Genomic DNA, 22495 nt, shown 5'->3' with positions numbered 1-22495 from the left:
ATAACATGAAGTGTTAAGGAGTGTCTGGATGTAGAGCAACATCACATAGACTGATTAGAAGTGCCGCTAGTGGGAACAAGACTCAAACACCAAGGAGACAGTGAGGTGAAGATCAGGAGATGAGGATTTCATGTTGGAATAAGGCAGAGGGAACAGCTCATACAAAGGACTTGAGGCTGTAACAAGCTTCTTGTACTAAAAAAAATAGAAAACATAGTATAACTTGAATATAGTAAATCAATGGAGAGTGATGGAATGAGATAAGGGATACAGTATTAGATCACTTAGAGCCTTGCAAACCATAGTGAAAAATAAAATGGGAGATAATGGGGGCTTTTAATAGTATTTTGAAAGAGTGAGGTGTTGTAAGGTCTGATGTGTTAAAAATACTTTGGGATATTGGGTTGAGTGTGGAACAAAAGAGGAAACAGAACTTAGGTAAGACTTAATATAGTGGTCCTGTTAAGTAAGAACTGATAGTTATGAACTATATTGGTAGCTGTGGATATAATATGAGATGGACACATTAAAAATGTGATTTGGAGGTAGAATTGACAACAACATGGATGGATTGGGGAATGAAGGAATGGGAAGTCAAGAATGACTCAAAAGTTTTTGGCCTGAGAATATAAGTAGGGCCTCCCTGGTGACGCAGTGGGTTGAACATTGCACTGTGAAGCTGTCCACAGCCTCTGCAGTGTGGTTTTTGATTCCTGGCCAGCCAGGGAGAAACCCACATGGCACGGCAGACCTCTCCTGCCTCATCTGCTGCTCCCCTCAGCAGTGTCTTTGGTCAGTCTGCCTGTTCTGCTCCCCGCTCTGTCTCTGGTGAATTCTCTCACCCTCTTGTGCCTCTGACCTGTACCCCAGTTCTTGCATAAATACATAAATCTTTAAAAAAAAAAGAATATAAGTAGAAGTACCATTCACAGAAAGGAGGAGGATTGGGGGTATACGACAAAGAATTCAGTCTAGGACATATAATGATCGATAGGTTTATACTAGATATCCAAGTGGAGAGGTTGATATCAGAATTGTAATTTAGACATTAGATTAAGACTTTACAGAAATGTGTGTGATGTGCATGTGAAAAGTTTGTATATGTACTTTAAATCACATGATAGGAGGGTAGTTAGAGAAGAGTTCTCAGAGTTAAGTCTTGGGCCACCCCAACCTTTAACAGTAAGGCAGAAGAAAAGGACAGATTGATTGAGAAGGAGTAGTCACCTAGGAGAGAAAACAGTGAAATGTGGTATCATAAAGATCGAAAGAAAAGCACTTCCAGAACAAGGAAGGATTTAAAATTGTTTACAAATCCTAAAAGGTTAGACAACATATAGATGGAAAAATGTAGTCTTTGGTGACCTTAAGAACTGTTGCTTTGGAGCCTCCCTGGCGGTGCAACTGCGGGTTGAGCGCAGCGCTGTGAAGCTGTCTGCAGCCTCTGAGTGCGGGTTCGATTCCTGGACATCAGGGAGCTACCCACATGGTGTGGCAGACCTCTCCTGTCTCGCCCGCTGCTCCCCTCAGCAGTGTATTTCACTCAGTCTGCCTGTTCTGTTCCCCGCTCTGTCTCTGGTGAATCCTCTCATCTCCCCGACCCCCGCACCTCTGGCCTGTACCCCAGCTCTTGTATAAAAATAAATGAATCTTTAAAACAAACAAACAAAAAAACTGTTGCTTTGGAAGTCATGTATACTGAGAGGTCCAGTAAGATGTGGTAACATGATGAGTTGCTCTTGACAAGAGCACTTACTATTCTTCCTCTTCCTAATATGGAAATTTAACTGAAATGGAATGAGGTGAGGGAGTTGAGGCAGAAAGTGAAAATAAAATGACTGATAAGTTTTGCTGAAAAAGGAACAGTGAAATAGGACCCTGTTAGGAGAAGAATATAGAGTGAAATATGAACTTCGGGCTTGGGGTGGGAAGTGCTAGAGCACTCGATATGGAAACTATTACAACTTGGGGGTGTGTGCTGAAACGTAAGAGACAGAGCTGACATAGAAGAAAGAGGAGAGTGAGGTCCTGAATCAGGAGGGGAAAAGACCCAGAGTAGTAGCCATGGGGCCAACCTTTGATTGGCTCATAGCATTATTTCCATTGTAAGAGAAAGGCAGACAGAGACTCTGGGAGATTCACTGGCCAGTAGGAATAACACGTCCTTCCCTGGATGGGTCAGTATATCTAGCCCAGGTTAATACAATAAATTCTCTTCTAACATAGACCTTTCCATTGAACTCAGTTTTCCTCTCAACTTATAGTCAATAAGAGTAAAAAAACCAGAAAAAACAAAAAACACAGAGTCCTAGGAGATGCGTGTTCCTTCGAAACTGCTGCTACTGCCATCTCCTGCCCCCAAATGGCAGGCTGTCACTCTATTTTTAGATATAAAAGCTTTTACACATAAATCAAGACCAAACGAATATTTTGAGGGCTTATGACACTTTAATAATGTGCATAACATGAAATTTTGACTACAGAACAAAAATGATAATATTTTTGTAACAAAGGGTATCTTTATATCTGAAAGATCAAGGTCCATTTTATTCTGCTAAATATAACTTGGAAAATAAGCACTTGAGTAGTTAACTCTCTCAATCCTCTAATCTTATTATCAACTTTGGCATTGTACCAGTGTCTATTTAAATGGTAGCTGTCTATTTGCTCTCAATTATAGATGCTGAGTAAAAAGGATATCTGAGATAGAGCTGTGTAGTTATTGATCCAGAGTAGTGAGAACATGTTACATAAAAGGGACATGAGGTAGTCTCCACTAATGTCTGAAAAAAGGATATGTGTATAGTGAGTGATATCAGGGCATCAGGATTCAGACTTCCTGTGCCAGTTATATAACTTTGGACAAGTCACATATTTATTTGAAGCTTTAGCTTCTTTATTTCTACAGTATGGAAAATTTAGAATCTCCCTACAGTGGTTGTTGTGGGTGATCTAATGAGTTACTGAAAGCAAATCTCAATGAAAACTATCAATAAACGCTGTATCCTTGTTTCCATTACATAGATATAATTACATCTATTATTATAATCATAGCTGTCAAGGTTCTCACCTGGTATACAGGAGTTGGTGAACTATCACCCATTAGAATTCTGGGTAGATGATGGGGCTGAACTCTGTCAGAATGCACTTAGATAAAACAATCCAAACTTTGTCCCGAATTTCTCGGTGCCATACATAGTTAAATATGCAGCAACATGAGCAAGAGAAAAGATGGCATCCAACCTAAGTTGGTATAACATTTGAGTGAACATATATTTAGAAGAGGAAGTTTTTTGAGATTCCGCCCTCAGAAAGAAGGCGATGCTTTGTTAGAGCCACAGTTCCTAAAAGAACCAAACAAAGCAACTAGTTGGTGAAGGAATGAGCCTCTGTGTTCAGAAGGCATAGAAGATGTACTGTTTGATATCTTTGCGTGAATTGGATTTCTCTTGAAGTTCTTGCTTAAATTTTATGTATTTCCTCCTCTGTGATCCCACAGAACTGGGAGCATATTTTTAATATTTTACTAAGCACACTATATTGCAACTGTGTTATATAGTGATCATCCGTCTATGTATTTTTTAAAAGGTTTATTTATGCATACAAGAGCTGGGGTACAGGCCAGAGGTGTGGGGAGTGAGAGGATTCACCAGAGATAGAGTGGGGAGCAGAACAGGCAGACTGACTGAAATACACTGCTGAGGGGAGCAGCGGGCAAGACAGGAGAGGTTTGCCTCATCATGTGGGTTGCTCTCTGGCCAGCTGGGGAGCGAACTCGTGCTGCAGAGGCTGCGGATTGCTTCACAGTGAGGCACTTAACCCCTTGTGCCACGAGGGAGGCCCCTTTCCGCCTATGTTTTATGCTATGACATCTCCCATGTGTTGATTCCTCTTTGTATCCCAAATGCTGAGAATAAAGTTGGCACATTTTAAACAAGTAATCTGCTTTTGAAAATAGGTAAATGAAAGAATGATGATGATAAGAGACACATGACACATTATATGTTCCATTATCTCTTTTACCTAGGGAGAATATGAATAATAAAATCAGGCATAGAGAATGTTTCTTTTCATGTGACTTACCTTCTATATCACTCACAAATGCACTCTGGGTCAGAAAGAGGGCAGATTAGAGTAAATGTTCTCTACATGACCCCACTGGATAGAAAAATGCCTAGGTGGTGAAGGAGTTGATGAAATTTTAACAAAACCCTTGTGGACCCTGTTCTTCCAGAAGAGATTAACTATCTTTCATAGCAGATGTGTAAACTCTTTGCTAGTGCCAGCTGGACTAATCTCAAATTTTATTTGGACAGCACTTTAACAAGCAGCAAAAATTGTCTCTGTTTAGTAAGAAGGTATCAGCATAACTCCTTAAGTGACTGAGTTATAGAATATGTATCTACAAATTACTGGGTTCATTTATTCTCCTCTTTCACCCATGAGCTAGACATGTTGCCTCTCTACAGTGTCCGACAGGGGAAGACCATCTACTTCAATTCTTTCCTTAAATTCATGGTCACCTACCATTTTTGTGGTGCTCTCAGAAGTTAGAACACCATGCTCAAGTTTTAGGGATCCCAGGGGTGAATGTGTTCCAAATCAGCGTGGGGGGTGGGGAGTTGAGAAATAACAGAAGCAGGACTCTGACACATGTAGAGGGGCTCCTCAACTTGCTGCAGTGCTTATATATTTTAATTCTGATGTTTAGTGTTCTAAGATTTTAGTAGAAAGAGCCCAGGTTCGGGTATGTAAGAAAGAATGCAGGGCTGAGGATCAAGAATTTTCATTCTAATCTCAGCTCTGCCAACAAGTATGGTAAATAAAGAAGATGAGGCATTTTATCTTTCTAGCTTTCAAATAATAATTCTGTAAAATGAAAATATAGGAGTAGATAATATTTATCATTTCTTTCAGCAGTCAAATTGTAAGAACGCCATGTCCTATTTTCTAGAATGATAAGCTATTCTGAGCCTCTGTCTTTAGCCACAGTCACTAAACCTCTCAGCACAGTAATGACAACTCCATCTGGGTGGCTGTTGTTCCCAGCTCCCTCCCAGCCTTGTACTTCCCTTGCCTCTGGACAAAGGAAATTTCCTCAGCCTCTGGTAACCTTTTGGCCTAAACACTAGTTTAAGGAGAAAAAGGTGGTATGGCATCCCCATTAAGGCTGATGTTGCTCCTTCCAGATGATTCTAAGGACAGCTGGTAATTTCAATAGCCCCACAAATTTAGATTCCCCTTATTTGGGAGATACCATTTTTCATGGACATGAAAACATTTTAGTGTATTGCAATTAAAAAGTGTAATTTCCTTTCTTTTAATCTGATTGTATAGTCTGCGCTAATTCTTCGAGTGCCTTGGCACTTCCATCTTCATAACACATTTGTAAGTTATGTTGTTACACCCATTTGGCATAAAGAAACTGAGGCTCTGAAAGCTTAAATGACTTGACCAAAGGAGCAAGGAATAAAATCCAGCTTTCCTCTGACTCCCGAGACTGCCTGCTCATTGCAAATACCATCTCCCAAAATAATCTTCCCTAATTCAAAGGATTTCCCTTTTCATATGAGGCAAAAGATGACCAAAAAGTACCAGCAGCTAGGACAAAAAGAACATTAGTGACAGGACCTCCCCTGGTGGCGCAGTGGTTGAGTGCTGCCTCTGCAGCGCCTGTTCAATCCCTGGCCACTGGGCGAGGGTCCCACATGGCGCGCAGACCTCTCCTGCCGCCTGCTGCTCCCCTCAGCAGTGTACTTCGGTCCTTCAGCCTGCTCTGCTCCCTGCCCTGGCTCTGGTGAATTCTCTCACCCTCCCGCGCTTCTGACTGTACCCAGTGCTTGTATAAATAAATAAATAAATCTTAAAAAAAAAAAAAAAATAAGTGACAGTAGTCAATGCTAAATGACAGGTTTGACTCAGCGTCAGTCCTCAACTTTTATTTTAATCCATTTGGAAGATATATTTAATCATATTTAGAAGAATGAAAATAGGTTTAATTGGTCGTTGAATTAACTTTTCTCCTGAACGTGATCCTGACTAAATGGTAAAACTTCCTCTCCTAATAATATTTGGGAGGTACTTATGAGGGTTTAATTTGACAGTCCTATGGATATGACTGTCCCAGTGACTGGTGTGCTGGAATCAGTTCACATTGGTCTGGCAAATCGATTGGACCCATCTATTTCCAATTCTGTATGTAGGAGTGCACTAAAATGTGGTTATAGTGTTAACACCGACACCATGGAAATCAGTAAACAGCACACCAGTTGCTTTTTTGTTTTCTTTTTTCATTGCTGGAGAGCTGGTTGTTAAACATTTACCTGGATATCTTTGACTGCCCTTCTTAATTACAGAAATCTGGGAAATATGACAGTATAAGTATAGCCACTATTTCCTTCTCAGGAATATGACTCAATGTCATGACATCAGAATAACTGAAAAATGCCACAGGAAATAAAGTGTACAAAATATCCCAGACTATTACTGCAACGTCAGTGGAGAACTCAGAAATTTGGGAGAAAACAGCTGAAACTCCCTCAATATCAGGAGAAGCCAGGAATAGTTATTCTCTTGAAAGTAGAATGAGAGGGAGAGAGGAGGAAGGGAACACACATTTATCAAGAACATTAAAATGTTCTCCAAAAATATCTTCAATATTTTTCATGAAAGCCCAGTGTGAGAAATTGGTTTAAATAATTAAAAACAAGTCTCAGGCTCTGATAATGTGGATAAATAAAAATGAGTGTGAAACTAATATGGAAAAGAGCAATGAACTTTAACAGACACACTGACAATAGGAAAAATGTGGGAAGGGTTGATGTGGTCAAATTTCAGAAACCCTCAAGACCACCTCTCTTCGGACTTTCTTGTTATAGCTCAAAAACTCACACCCATGACCAGCAGGGGTATAAAATGGTATAATTTTGAAAAACTATCTGATAGTTTCTAATATTTGTGAACATTTTATCTGAGAGTAATAAAAGTTTGTTCACACAAAACATCTTTCTTTATAATAGTCCCAAACTAGAAAAAACACGAACGTCCAGCAACAAGACATGTATGATATATTCATCCTTTGAACATTACTCAGCAAATTAAAGGGAATGAATTATACACAGCAGCACCTCAAAAACAGCAGTGGGGCAAAAGAAGTAGACACCAATACAAACTTTATGACTTCAGTTGCATGAGATGCAAGAACAGACAAAACCAGTCTTAGGGGGTCAGAAAAGCTGTTGCCCCTGGCCTGGGGGATTGGGAAGAAATGGGAAGGGGAAGGAGAGAACTTTCTGGATGATGGGAATGTTTTAATTCTTGATTGGAGTGGTCATTTTAACAGTATATATAGTTATCAAAATTCATCAAATGATATAGTTCAGATATATTGATCCTTTTATTTAATGTAAATCAGACTTTGAAGGAACTATGTCGACACAGATATAGCTTTAATATTTCACGCGAAATTCCAGGGTGAGAAATTGGCTTATGCAATTAAAAACAAGACTCAGGCTTTGATAATACGTATCAATAAAAATGAGCGTGAAGCTAATATGTAAAAAGAGCAATGCACTTTCACAGATGCACCGACAATAGAAAAAAAGTCCCATATATATGCCTACATATTTCCTTCGAAGCCTAATATATATAAACAAACAAATACAGCTTTCTCTCCACTCGCCCTTTAAATACGTGGACTTCGTGCTTTTTCAAGATGTGGATTCAGGCTTCAGGGAGATCCCAGAAGTCGGAAAGTTGAGCAATCGGCCCAGGTCACTTCCCTTTAGCTCGCAGATTTCTCATCACTGACACAGAGACCCAATCTGGGCTCTCCCGCGTGGGCGCGGGAGAAAGTTTGGGAGGCAGGTTCAACTTAGTGGGGAATTCCTCTCCCCAGCACACACACACTACGCTTTTCAGAAGCCCTGAGGCACCGAGTGACAGCCCGCAGGGCATGATTCAGCCTCCCCCACCCTCTCCCCTGCCCCCCTGCTCCACACAGGCTCGCTCCGCCCTGTCCGGGGCTGGGAGGGCACTCAAGCCACATAAAGCGCGAACCCCTGCACCGGCACTCAGGTCACCTCTCGAGGCTGGGCACTGAAGACCTTCCTGCCCCGGGCTTGTTCTCAGGACACCTCACCCGCCGACCACTGGAACCCTGACACCATGGACCCCACTTGCCCCCTCGGGTTGTTGCTTCTGCAGCTGCTACTGCTGCGGAGTGCGCTGGGCGATGCTGCTGGGGCGCCACAAGGTACCAGCCCCAGCCAGGGACCCCTCATCCTGACTTCCTTTAGTCAGGGCAGCAAGGCAGGCTTGGCGACCCAGGGGTCACCCCTTGGCCCCCTCTCCTTCCCGCTTTCCCCAGGCTCCTGCCACACGGCCAGGGCGCTGCTCAAAAGGGCACGCACGTCCAAGTGTTCAAGTTTGCAGTTTCTCTGCCTCCCGGAGGCCTTCTGCTTGGAAGCAGCTGAGGGTTGGGGCGTGGGGGGCGGTGCGCGTGGGGCGGGGGGCAACAGAACTCCCCTCTCCGGAAAGTCTCTCCCGCTGGGAGCCGTAGCTGACCTTGTTTCTCTGGCTCTCCTGGCCCCGCCACTAGGAAACAAAGCCGCGGAGACCTGCCTCCTGCCCTTGGACCTGGGGCCCTGCCGGGCGAGGATCCCCAGCTACTACTATGATAGGTACACGCAGAGCTGCCAGCCCTTCATGTACGGGGGCTGCTTGGGCAATGCCAACAATTTTGAAACTTGGTCAGCCTGCAATGAAGCTTGCTGGAGGATAGAGAGTAAGTGTTCCCTCGCATACTTACACTGCTTTCAAAGATAGCCTGATCGTATCTTCGCTAATTTTCCAGATCCTATTTTCTATTTTAAGTTTTAGGCTGCTTCTCTCAAGTATTAAACAAGACCCACTGGTTTTCAGTTTCCTGAAAGTAATCACAAATTTACAAACTCTAATACATGTTATCTCTCCTCAGTATCTGTGGACTCAGAAAGATCTGTTACCTCACTATAGGGCATAACAATGCAAAAGTACAGTGTATTAGGTGCAACATAAGTACTTTTCTGTATTTGTCCTTAGTTCTAAATGTGTGGTTTTTATGTCTCCTTGAGAACACCGTTTCTTTCCAGTGATTATCTAGCAATCTGAATAATTTTAGTGGATTTTATTATTTTAAATGTGCCTTAGCTAATTATAACTTTACTTTTGTCTCCTTATAACCAAACATATCTCCCACTAGTATAGGGATTTATCAGAGAGTCACTATATTGTTTTCTATTTTATTTTTATTATGTTTATTATATTTGTTAAGCCTGTAACAGAATATGAGGCTTTCCCATCCAAGGAACTGAGGCAGGAGAAAAAAGCATATTGCTGTGGATAAGGTTAATTAACTTTATATGTAGAAACAGAATACCCTAAGAGAACAGTATTCCCACTGAATTCGAAAGATTTATCATGACTAAGTCAGGTCTGGGTACACTGTTAAGAAAAGAAACTCTAAATAACTACATTAATGCAGTCTTGGGGGATTCACAAATCCAGCATTAAATATGATGTTTGCCCCCCCACCCTCAGTAGTTTCTGAAAGCACAGAAAAATTTTGAAAGCATACTAGTAAGTTTAATTTTTATGCCCTTCATTTCCTAGAAGTTCCCAAAATCTGCCGGTTGGAAGTCAGTGAGGGGCCATGTGGAGAGTCCAGAGAAGAATATTTCTTCAATTTAAGTTCTATGGCATGTGAAAAATTCAAGTCTGGTGGGTGTCACAGCAATAAGAATCGCTTCCCAGATGAAGCTACTTGTATGGGCTTCTGTGCACCAAAGAAAGGTAAAGATAAAATTTTATGGTCTTTCTATTCATTTCCTTTTAAAAAACATTGACTTTGGTGTCAACATTTTTACTCCTCCAAACCCCCCATGCCAAACCATCCTTTCCCCACCCTCCTGCCCTATTTCTTCTGGTAAGCACTAAATTCTTTCACTGAGGTTTATGCCTTCTGTATTTTGCCTGTGTATGTCTTTTGCTGAATTATATTCCACAGATGAATGAAACCATGCAATATCTATTTTTTACTTTCTGACTTACTTCACTTAACATAATCACCTCGAGGTCCATGTATTATGTCCCAAAAGACACAATTTTATCATTTTTAAAAAATCCATTCATTTCTTCATTAAAACTGTAGGGTGAAAAAAAAAAATCAGTAATCTGATGTGGAATTAACATGATTTGTATTCTGGTGATTTCATAGGAGAAGCAAAGAGAAGTTATTGAATTGCCAGGTTCTCAGGGCTAAACAGTGAGAGAGCCGTGATTCAAGTTTGTTTCCTCTTCTGTAGAGCTATTTCTCATCTACTCAATATACACACACACACACACACCCACTATGATACTCATTAATGAATGTCATGACTTCAGTTTTGTACAGAATCAGTTCTATATATAAGGTAGTGGGCTATATACAAATTTAAGATGGTGAAACTTGAAAATCACTTTCTAGGGTTTTTGGTTAGATATTTATATTCTTTAGTAGTTAAAATGCAGCACCCAGTGATCTCTATCCCTCTTTTCTCCCCTCCCCCTTTCTTACAAATATCCTACCCACACCTCACCCCCTTGCAGTCCTTGAAATAATGGGTTACTTAGGCACTATTTAATATTTTGCAAAAAGAGATAATACAGGCATTTTCCCCTGGGCACAGTAGAAACACATGTACATAGACAGATAAATTCAACAAGTGAGGGAGCCTTGCTTTGACAGAAGCATCGATGAAGCTCTACAGAATACTGTGCTGAATATGAAAAATCTTAAATTAATGAGAAGATGACTGTTGCTGGCGTTCTCTTAAACTGTTTGTGTAAATGTAAATGTTCCAGTGGCCATATGGGAATTCAATACATGGAGACTTGATTAATAATGGAAAGAGAGCAGATTAAAAATATTTAAAATAAAACTGCCAGCACAAGAAAGTTTACCAAAACATAAATCATCCCTTGAAACACAGCCCACTTTTCCCTGAGTATATCTGTTTTGGGGGTTTAATTTCTTCACACATTTAAATGACACAAAGACATAGTCAGAAGAAATTCTTCTGACTCCCTGGTGGCACAAGCGGTTAAGATGCAACCTATAAAGCTATCTGCAGCCACTGCAGCACGAGTTCAATCCCTGGCCAGGGAGGTGACCCACATGGCACAGCAAACCTCTCCTGCCTCTCCCCCTGCTTCCCTCAGCAGTGGATTTCAGTCAATCTGCCTGTTCTGCTCCCCACTCTTGTCTCTGGTGCATCCTCTCCACATCTCTGGCCTGTACCCCAGTTCTTGTATTGATAAATAAATAAATCTTAAAAAAATAAGAATTAATCAAAATCAACAAGCAACTATAAACAAGAGACATGGGGGGGGGTGGGGAAGAAGGGAGCAGGATCAAAACAGGGGTGGGAAGAGCACAAGGGACTATGGTGATGGTACATGGGTGAATTGATGGTGGGAATTTCACGGACTGTAACCGAGATGAGAAAGCATATATTGTAAAAAAATGAAGAACGGCATAAAAAATATACATATAAAAATAGAATTACTAAACTATAGCATGTAAGCTCTCTTGGAGTTTGAGGAACACTTTGTAAATGGCTTAATGTGATATTTTGGATTCAGAATGAAGTATCAATGGGATTCAATTTTCTAAGGTTACTTTAGTAACAACCATAGTTTAGCAGTAATTGTATAACAGAATTTCTTATTTTCTTTTATTTTCCATAAAGGTCCATCATTTTGCTATTTCCCAAAAGATGAGGGACTATGCTCTGCTAATGTGACTCGCTATTATTTTAATCCAAGACACAGAGCCTGTGAGGCTTTCACCTACACTGGCTGTGGAGGGAATGACAATAACTTTGTTAACATGAAGGACTGCAAACACGTTTGTGTAAAAGGTAGTAATTTCTTTCTTATTTAATTTTAAACTAATTTTATAAATAATTCATAAGCAAAATTATATTTTTATATATCCATTTTACTAATAGCATATTGCCATTTCCAGACTACTTCTACATTAAATAGCACTTTGGTACTAATCAGTTTTGTGAACATGCTGATAATGGCTAGTGGACAGTGGCTGTGTCCCTGTGTTTTAAATGTAGAGTGTTATGAACTAAGTGTACACTGAATAAAGTTAGCTTTGAAAATCATTAAAAGTCAGATGAATTTGCGAGCATATTGGAAATGGTTATTTATAGTGGAGTTGCAAGTTGAAGACATATGATATTTATTTTTATTTTGTTGACTTTAGCCCCGAAGAAGAAAAAGATTAAGAAGATGACAAGGCTTGTGTTAGCCAATAGAAGTCTAAAAATTCAGAAGAAGCCATTTTAACACTTTTGTTCTATATATTATGTGATTGTTACTGTGTTTATGATACATCTGATGAATAATATGGTAGCATGAGTAAACCAATCGCCAGTGATTTTTATTCACCACTTTTTTACTAATACGAGGTACTTTTTAAGATTTGTGTATTTTTGCTATTCAAATGTGAACCCATTTGTTTTTGATTTACCTTTTAACAACATTTTTATGAGGTTGAATTCTTAAGATGTAACCCAAACATGACTGACCCATTTCTTGAGGTTGTTCTTGAGCTATAGCCCTTGTAATAAATTGTTTACTTGCAACTTTAGCAAAACTTTAAAAAATACTACAAATGCATAGTATTTGTGTAGACATTATCAATGTACTCCTGTTTCCATCATTTCATTAAGTGAGTGTCCTGATCATCAAATTCAGGTGGGAGAAAGGGTTTCTCACACCAACAGACAAGCAATACTCAGATACCAGTGAGTATCTGAGAATTTAACTCACTTTTGATACACTATATTTCACAGGGATAGCATTGTATTTCACAGGTGAAGGGTTTCATCCAAGAAGACCTCCCAGTTTCTGACCCCTTCCACTTTTCCACCACATACACACTGCAAATAAAATCACCAGCTAGGCTATACATCAGGGGTTCCCATGACTTCCTCACTGGGTTCTATTAATTTGCTAGAATCTCTCACAGAACAGAGGAAACCCATTTACTCACTAGGTAACCCATTTATTATAAAGGCTCAGGTACAGTCAGATGGAGGAGATGCAGAAGATAAGGAATGCGGGAAGGGGCATGGAGTTTCCACGCCTTCTCTGGATGTGTCACGCTTCACCAAAAACATACCTTCACCAAGTAAGAAGTTCTCTGAGCTTGTCCTTTTGGGTTTTTATGGAGGCTTCATTACATAATCATAATTGATTAAGTCTCCAGCCCTCTCCCTCCAAGAAGGTCAAGAGGGGAATTGAAAAGTTCCAGCCCTCTAATCACAGGGGTGGTTCTCCTGGCAGCCGGCCCCTGTGCTTAGGAGCTTCCAAAAGGCCCTTGGTTCACATTACAACACTTAGGAAATTTCAAAGGTTTTGGGAGCTGTGAGTCAGGGAGGGACTTGTGGGAGAAGACCAAATATATATATAAGTCACAGCATCACAGTCATTTAAAAGACAATACTTTTTTGACTGAATTAAAAAGCTAGCAAATGTATTGAAATCAGAAATGAACTCTGGAGGGAAAAAATCCACACTCCTCTCCCTTCTATCCATTTGTCCCTACTCACATGTATATGTTTGTGTGTACATACAGATAGATGATTTTTAATAGTTTTACTGCTGTTACATTTTTTTCCCAAGACATAGTGGATTGAAGGCTACTAAAGTGTTTACCATTTTTGTACTGTTCAAGGTGTTTGTTACATCAGAGACCAAGCAGAAATTTAATAACTTAATTCCACTGGTAAATTATCCGTGACAGATATGATCATTCCACTTCAAGAGTTTTTTCTTTTCTCTGAAAAATATTTTTTAAATTCTTAACCTTCTGGGGCAAGATTAAATTTTTTAAAAGTATGCCTCTGATCTCACAAAATTATAACTGCGCCTGCTCTTTGCTTGAGCAAGCCCTCTTTTAAAATTCAATCCCAGAAGTCTTGTCACAAAAATACAAAATAGCATATGTGTGAGGATATGCAATGATTTATTATTTGGAATAACTAAAAATGGGAAACAAACCAGATGCTCATCAATAGGGGACTGAAGAAATTATGGATGAAAATTGGGTAACACATCTCTGTATAGATATTATCTAATCCTCAGAATACGTTTAAAAAATCAGGGTCAAGAACAGTATGAATAAACAAACACACATCTCAACAAAGGTATAAAATGATATTTAAAATGGTTACTGACAGAGGGAGAGAGGAAGCAGACATTGAACATATAAATAGAGGAAATTGATGTAAATGTACATTATCTTGTTCTGATCTCAGCCCTTCTAAATTTTCACATAATTAAAAACCAGAATCAAATCAGAAAGAATAAAAAGCATTTCCTCTAAAATTGGAAGCAGGGCCTCCCTGGTGGCACAAGGGGTTAAGAAGCAGCATTCTGAAGCTATCCACAACCACTGCAGCATGAGTTGGATTCTCAGCCAGCCAGGGAGCTACCCACATGGTGCAGCAGACCTTTCCTGTCTTTCCCGCTGCTCCCCTCAGCAGTGTATTTCAGTCAATTTGCCTGTTCTGTTCCCCACTCTGTCTCTGATGAATCCTCTCATGCCCTGCACGTCTGGCCTACACGCCCAGCTCTTGTATGCATAACTAAATGAATCTTTAAAAATAAAATAAAATAAAATTGGAAGCATACCAAAACAGTTGAACTCAGATGAACATCAATTAGCAGCATAACTACACAAAGGGTATATCATTATTTTCAGTGACTTTCAAAATCAGTATTTTGACTCTACCTTTTGAGGGATAAAATCTAAGGATGAAATAAATTCTGAAGAAATATGAAAATGCATTCAGTAGTTTTATAATTATTAGTTACATTGATATTGTTATTTTGAATCTATCACATGTAGAAGACTACATTATATATTTCTTAAGAAATTAAAAATATTTTCTGTTATTCCACTGTTAAGCCCTTGAAGCAATGACTACACAATAGCAATCAGTACATCTGCCTTTCAGACTGTGGTCTCTAAATACTATTTCTAACTAAAAGTAACTTAGGGCTTTTAGGAGAAATTGCTGAGTCAGGAAATATACTGGACAGGAAATATGAAAGATGAGTCTAGGTGGCAAGGTAGTGATTAGAATTTATGAATCATGTCACAAAAACAGGAGAATCACATAACCTAAAATGAGATAATATGAGCATCAAAACAAATAATGACCACCATACACACAAATGCATAAACATGAATATAAAGTAAGTTCATTATTACTCATACACCCACATGCCCAAGCACAGGCATACCTCCTTGACCATTTTGGGAGGGTGCTAGGGCACAATCTCATTACTTAGAAGAAATATCCTTTATCCTTAACAATGTTACCATGGAGAAATAAAGCAGTTTGAGAGAGAAAGATATTTACTGAACAGATGCATTAAAATGTTAGAAGTTACCCCTAATGAAAGTGGCAGCTAGGAAATGGTTATCTGTGCACACTGAAACCAGGCCACTAAAGTTTGATGGGGAACAAAACAGTATCAGGGAGGAATCAGGCTAAGTTTTTTTTAACTTATCAAACTTTTGCCAATAGAAATTATTTACTTCCTGATCTTAAGCAGTAAAAGTGCTTACATACCCTCCCCAGGAAGTAATTTTGAAGAAAAAAAAATGAACCTGGAGCTGATCAAGCCTCTAGATCTTTCTATCATATTAGTAGTTAGGCAATATTGGGGATCAAGGAACAAGTTTGAAATCAATCAGTCAAGTCCATAATGTTGGATATTTTATAGACTAAGTTAATTCTAGTTTCTCTAACAAACTGAGATTTAAAACAAGGGGGGGGGAGTAGACAGTGATTTAATAGAATATGACATATAATAACAAAAAGTAGTATGTCATTTAAAAGATTGTGATTGAATATGGCCTATATTTGTGATTTTTTTTCACCGTAGCTTTTGAGAATGATTATAACAGAAGTGTTGTGTGTCTTCTGTTTTGGGATTGCAGAGCCTTTCACTAGGGCGACAGTAAATACCTGGTTTGGCATGTACTACCTTTAACACCTTGGAGTCAAAATCCTTTGGAGATTATAGACCCTACTTAGCATACAGCTGCGATTCTCTGTTCAACATAGTTAGGGAATAAATGATTTTGATACAACTGCTTCAACACCCCAAATCTCTCCCATTTAACTTTAATGAAATAAATGAAGCTGTCCAGCTTGAAGATAAGCCTAGATTCCTACGGTTTAACCAGATAGCCTGATTGAAAGGTATGTTTCACTGTGTGACAGAAAATGACAAAAAAATAAATGGACTAGCATTTTAAAACATAGTCTTTTTATGAAAAAAATTACTCTGAACTACCACTCATGATGTCTCCTCTGTGCACACACATTGTCACATGTTCAACCACAAAAACTGACTTCAAGATTGCCTGCATCACTGTACCTCCAAGTATTGATATATATGCTATCTTTGCTAACAAAATTGTAGACAGTCAATATATTATTCAGTAAGGCATGTCCTTTGAAGTTTCTGTATTGTAATAGAGGTTGTAAAATTTCAGCTATGCTTCATCTAGAAATAAATCTCTGGAGTTTCTCAGAAAGTGGAGCTAAAAATTCAGCCTACAGATGACCAAAAAGAACATGAACAAATGCTTATCATCTCTTATTATCAGGGAAATGAAAATCAAACCACAGTGAGACACTACACCACACTTGTGAGAATGGTCCACCACAAAAAGGCCAGAAACAACAAATGTTGGTGGGGACATGGAGAAAAGGAATCCTTTCACTGTTGGTAGGAAAACAGACCAGCCCAGCTCCTATGGATAATAGTAAACAGGTTTCTCAAAATATTAAAATTGCTCAGTCATATGACTCAGCAATTCCACTCCTGGGTATCTATCCAAAGAATGCAAAAACAATAATTCAAAGGGATAGATGCATTCCTATGTTCATTGCAACACTATCTCCAATAGTCAAATTATGAAAATAATCTAAATTACCAAAGACAGAGGAATGGATAAAAGATGTAGTTTATATATACAGTGGAATACTACTCTGTTATTAAAAAGATGAAATCTTGCCATGTGTAACAACATTGATGGAATGGAGAGGATTATGTAAAGCAAAATAGGTCAGAAGGAGAAAGACAAACACCAGATGATTTTCCTCATATGTGGAATATAAAGAAACAAAACAAAACAGACAAAAGTAAAGCAAAACAAGTACTAGAAATCTGTAGAATTGAGGCTAACAAAGGGGGAGGGTGGAAGTTAAAGTGCAAAGTGGGGAGGAGTTCCAGTGGACTATGGTGGAGGATTATGGGTGCTTTGGTGGTGAGTTGTACATTAACATACATGTGAAGAAGTGTGAAGCTATACCCCTAAATCATTTGTGGTATTGTAAAACAATGTTTCCTCAATACAAAATAAACAATTAAAAAATAAAAATAAACTCAGCATTAGAATTTTGTCCATTAATCCTCTTTTGACCATTTATGACTTTGTAGACTCCACTAGAGTGGCAAAAACTTGTTTTTATAAACTTCATGCTTCCCATTAAAATATATTCTTATGATTTAAAAAAAAGGAAAAGTATAAAAGTTAGAGATTAGTAGCTTAAAATATTCTGTCTGTATATGGTGAAAATGTTGTAGATGGAGGCAGGCAAATGTGGAAATCATCCAGAATTATTTCTCTTCCCTTACCTACATATTTAATTGGTTGCCCAAGGTATCTATTCAAATCTATTCTAACATCAAGGGGAGAGTGACAAGGCAGTAGGATCAACAGACTGGAAGTCCAAGTATGGTCAAGGGGTGGTTGGAGTGAGGCAATCAGAGGAATAAACTGGGAGGACAGAAGATGGTGGTGATTGAGGAAACTATATAAGCTTGAATTTTATGATTAAACAGTTGTTTGTAGAGATAAAAGTATAATATATGATCATGGGAAGGAGTTTTAGTGGTAGAGTGGAAGAAAGACCTTTGGAGATGTATGGGATAGTACAAGGTTTGGATATTGGAAAGATTTGTGTATTTTGCAGTAGTCTTGAATCAAAACAGGCATAATTACTGGAAGGAATAATAGTGCATAGCTGGCTGCAAATATTGACATACAAGAGGAAATGGTTGTAAGTAGATGGTAGCAATTATGAGGATTAACAGATGATATATAATCTGCACAGTCTTTAGAGGGTATGTGGAGAGATTATTAAATATCTATCATTATAGGGAAATCCCAAGTCTCACACATTTTACTAAAACTGAAATAACATTTACAGTTTTAAAAACCATTGATCAATTTTCCTTTACCTCTTCTTTAACCCTACTTTCATTTTTGTGTTCATCTCTCTTAATGCATACAGAATATAAATCTGTTGACACTTCTTCAGAGCTCAGCTCCTTAATCCATGAATGCATTTGTAACCTACCATATATACTACTTGATGTTAATAGATAATTCAGCTGAGACACAAATTGATATGGCCCTAGACTCCAGTTTTGCAGTAGAGGCCAGCTATTCCTCTCTGAAACTAAAATGGAGGTTAATCTTACATCTTTTGCTTAGGTGGTTCTTTTATTTGACACTGAAGAGGTTTACCCTAGGATCTTAGTCATCATCTAGACATAATTCATGTGAATCATAGCACTATAATTCTCATGACAAATTGATAGTCTGTATTGTGTTTTAAAGTTAATCTTTTTGAATAACTTTTACTGGTGAAATACATTTTTTTAAACATAGAATTGTTGTTTGGCTATAATTAAAAATTTTTCTCAACCCTATTTTATTTCTTGAGTTTACTGGAGCTATATGAATGATGGTTTATCATCAGTGTAATTACTACCTGCTAAAAACCAAACTTTTGTTTCAAATATAGTCTATAATTTTAAGTGAACAAGCAAAGCTATTTACAACTTTTTAACAAATATTGCTGTCTATAATAAAATGTGGTAAAATGTTATTTTAGAAATCAAACATTTTATGTAAATGTCATTTCTCATAAGTAATAATCAAGTCTAGCCTAATCGCAAGATTAAACACTATGCTTCATGGAGGGTAATTGTTTTTAAAAATCAGGATCTTTCTAAACTTTTGAGTCAATATTCCTAAGACATATTAAAGCAAACATTTAACTACTAAAGACCAGCATTTACCCTTCTTAAAAATAGTCAATGCTGAAATATAATTGAGGTGGTTGTGGGTACACTATCATGGTAATACCTAATGAATACCCCAATATTACCTCAGTTTAAAAAAAAGACAAATGGCTATTTCCTGATTTTCTTTTCTGAAGATTTGCATCAAATTTTACAAAAATAATATAGTATTTTATTTCTTTTTAAAGGTAATTTCTCTACTAATGGATAAATTTATTCTTCAGCTTAATTTTAGAACCTGTTTTTCAAGTTAAAAAAGTCCTATCCCATTAACTGGATTTGTATAGTATCAACATTTTGTATATAATGGAATTGTCTTTTGTAATAATAAAAATTTACTAGTAACAGAAGGAAGAAAATATGGTCACATTTTTGTCTTTATTTTATCAAATCTTATTATTTTTTCTAGGTCCTACCATCAAGACAGATGGAAGTTCCAGAACCATTCTATGAGAATTTACTTGCTTCACTTGGCTAGTTTAAGATTATTGGGAGCTGGGAGGCATCTTTAGTTGCAGATAAACTCTTAAACATTCAACTCTAGAGTCCGGGAGAATCCTTCTTTTGCCTTCTGTTCTCTCAGTGGTCCCGATTTATCCCTTTCTGGGAAAGGATACACAATGAGTAATCATTTGTACCCCTGTTCTTTTCTCTGTGCTGCAATGTAATTGTTTTGCTCAAACACTTATCTAGGTCAACTGGTCCTACAAAGGAATATAGGCCCACATTGAATTCATATCCTGTTTGCTAATACTGGAGTCAGAGATATACCTCACTTGGGCACACTCAAACCTTGTAATTTCACTCACAGTAACCTTCTGAGTGTTCCATAGAAGTGCACTCAGAATGTAGTCAGCTATAACTGATCAGAACCTCTGTAACTGAGACTTTTGCTTATGCTAGTAATTCTCCAGGATCCATGCTTTATTTGTTAAGTCTTATAGAAAGAAAAGGCTCACAAATTTCTCTTTCCTTTTAGCAAAGTTAGGTCCACCATTCTAACTATTATAAATCTTTACATATAACTCCTTTGTAGGGATGACAGTCCTAAATACCTACCTGCTTCCTTAAAAAATGAGCTGCCTTCACTGCCTCAAAGATGAAGAAAGGGGTGAATCACACACTGACCTCTCTGGTAAGGCATGAAATCAGATTACTAAAAAACTCTTTCATTGGTGCATCGTTTATTTAAATATTTTATATTTAAATTCATTTTTCATTTTGTAAAAGTTTTATGGTTTGTATAGGTAGAATCATAGGAAAGCTATGATTTTTGACCTCGCTATTTTCTGATTAATCAAATATTAAACTTTTCTGTTATAATACTATTTCAGTTGATTTTTAAAGTTTTTCCAGAAAGCCACAAAATTCTCTATTAATAATTGTACCCTCTTGTTGCTGATGGGTACAAGGAAAAATTCCCATACCTCATATCTTAGTTCTTCTGACACTGGATAGATGAAAAAATTAATATTAGCAGATAGCAGGGAAAAAGACCAAAATTTAATAACACACATATGGAGAATTTATATGGCTGCAAATTACAAAGAGTAATGGAGCAGACTGTTGATATTTATCCTGTTCAAGGACTTGGGTGTCAAGGAGAGGTCGGAGACTTCACGTAACAGACATGGAGGATGACTTCAACCTTACTCCTAAAATAAAGATGAGAACCTGATAGAGAGGACAGGCTCACTAACAAAACTACACCTGTATAACATCTCCAAATTACATTCTTCTAGGTCATTAAAAGGGGGAGCAAAGATTGCTTCTTTAATTGGGAAAAAGGGAAAATGTCCAAAAGTTCTCAAGGCCTACACAGCTCTTAAAATAATAGGATAACCACCACATGCAAAAAAATGAAACGAGACCATTACCTTTCACCATGCACAGAAATCAACTCAAAATGGATAAAAGAACCGGACATAAAACCTGACACCATAAAATATATAAGAAAATATAGTTAAAATACTACAAGACATACATCACGATAATGTCCTTAAAGACTCATCACCCAAAGTCAAGAAAGTCAAGGAAAATATAAACACCTGGGATTACATCAAACTGAAAAGCCTCTGCATAGCAAAAGAGACATTAACCAAAACAGAGAGACATTCCACTGATTGGGAAAAAATCTTTGCATTCCAGTCAACTGACATGAGACTGATCACAAAGATATGCAAAGAACTCACACAACTCAACAAAAACAAAATAAACAACCCAGTCAAGAAATGGGCAGAAGAACTTAAAAGACATTTCTCCAAAGAGGAAATGCAAATAGCCAATAGGCTTATGAAAAAATGTTCAATATCCCTTATCATCAGGGAAATGCAAATTAAAACCACATTGAGATAACACCTTACACCAGTAAGAATGGCACATATCAAAAAAACAAGCAACAACAAATGTTGGTGAGGATGTGGTGAAAAAGGAACACTCCTACATTGCTGGTGGGAGTACAAACTGGTCCAACCACTATGGAAAGCTGTCTGGAGGTTCCTCAGTCTACTAAAAATGGAGCTAACATATGACCCAGGGAGTTCCACTCCCATGGATCTACCCAAAGGACACAAAAACATGGATTAAAAAAAAAACACCTGTACACCTGTGTTTATTGTAGCACTATTTACAATAGGTAGAACCTGGAAACAACCCAAATGCCCCAAAATAGATGACTGGATCAAGAAGACCTGGCATATATACACAGTGGAATATTATTCAGCGATCAAAAAGATAAACTCATGCCATTCGCAGCAATGTGGATGGAACTAGAAGGAATTTTGCTCAGTGAAATAAGCCAGAAGGAAAAAGAAAAATATTGGATGGTTTCACTTATAGCAGGAATATAGGGAACCTAATAAGACATCAGTGTAAAAAAATAATAACAGTTCAAAACACAGCAAAGCAAAAACAGGTAATTATAAAGCAGAGACATGCTACAGGGGAGGAGGAGGGAGAGGGATCAGAGGGAGGGAGGGAGGAACACTGGGGACTGTGGTGATGGTGCACAGGTGCATTGGTGAAGGAAACTCTATGGAGACTACACCTGAGGGGGTGGGGGTAAGCAGATATTGTTTAAAAATGAACAATGATGTAAAAAAACAAAAAAATAAAATCATTTATGTGGTCAAACAAAAAAATGATCAATTATGTAAAAAATAAATAATAATTATAATAAAGAAATAGAGAAATGGTTATTTCTTGACTTTCTTTTCTGAAGATTCATATCAAATTTTACAATAATGACAGTGTTTTATTTCTCTTTAAAAGTGATTTCTGCACT

The 22495-nt window shown here is 38.0% G+C and overlaps 2 protein-coding genes across 9 annotated transcripts in view; one reads left to right on the top strand and one right to left on the bottom strand.

The window, feature by feature from the left end:
• The window catches only part of GNGT1 (G protein subunit gamma transducin 1), a 173612-nt gene that overhangs the window by 14349 nt on the left and 136768 nt on the right, over nt 1-22495 (bottom strand). Inside the window, exon 1 of one of the 7 annotated variants that reach the window (XM_054692349.1) lies at nt 10090-10179. The exons of 5 other annotated variants lie outside the window; for them this stretch is intronic. The gene's annotated coding sequence lies outside the window, so the exon portion shown is untranslated. Of the gene's footprint in view, nt 1-8809; nt 8885-10089; nt 10180-22495 lie in introns of those variants that run through there. One more of the 7 variants, XM_054692351.1, reaches the window with a different exon arrangement.
• TFPI2 (tissue factor pathway inhibitor 2) lies at nt 8030-20401 on the top strand. Of its 2 annotated transcripts, none has more exons than XM_037507980.2 (5): nt 8030-8254; nt 8600-8785; nt 9652-9831; nt 11769-11939; nt 19622-20401. In XM_037507980.2, the coding sequence occupies exons 1-5, from the start codon at nt 8167-8169 to the stop codon at nt 19663-19665; spliced, it is 669 nt and encodes a 222-aa protein (XP_037363877.1). In that variant the 5' UTR covers nt 8030-8166; the 3' UTR covers nt 19666-20401. The 2 variants fall into 2 exon arrangements, with proteins under 2 accessions (XP_037363877.1, XP_037363872.1); XM_037507975.2 differs by lacking the exon at nt 19622-20401 and adding an exon at nt 12296-19377 and having other exon boundaries at nt 8033-8254.

This window comes from Talpa occidentalis, unplaced genomic scaffold (assembly GCF_014898055.3).
Source record: "Talpa occidentalis isolate TD23 unplaced genomic scaffold, MPIMG_talOcc4v2.1, whole genome shotgun sequence".
NCBI classification, from domain to species: domain Eukaryota; kingdom Metazoa; phylum Chordata; class Mammalia; order Eulipotyphla; family Talpidae; genus Talpa; species Talpa occidentalis.
This window is presented reverse-complemented; position numbering and strand designations above follow the sequence as displayed.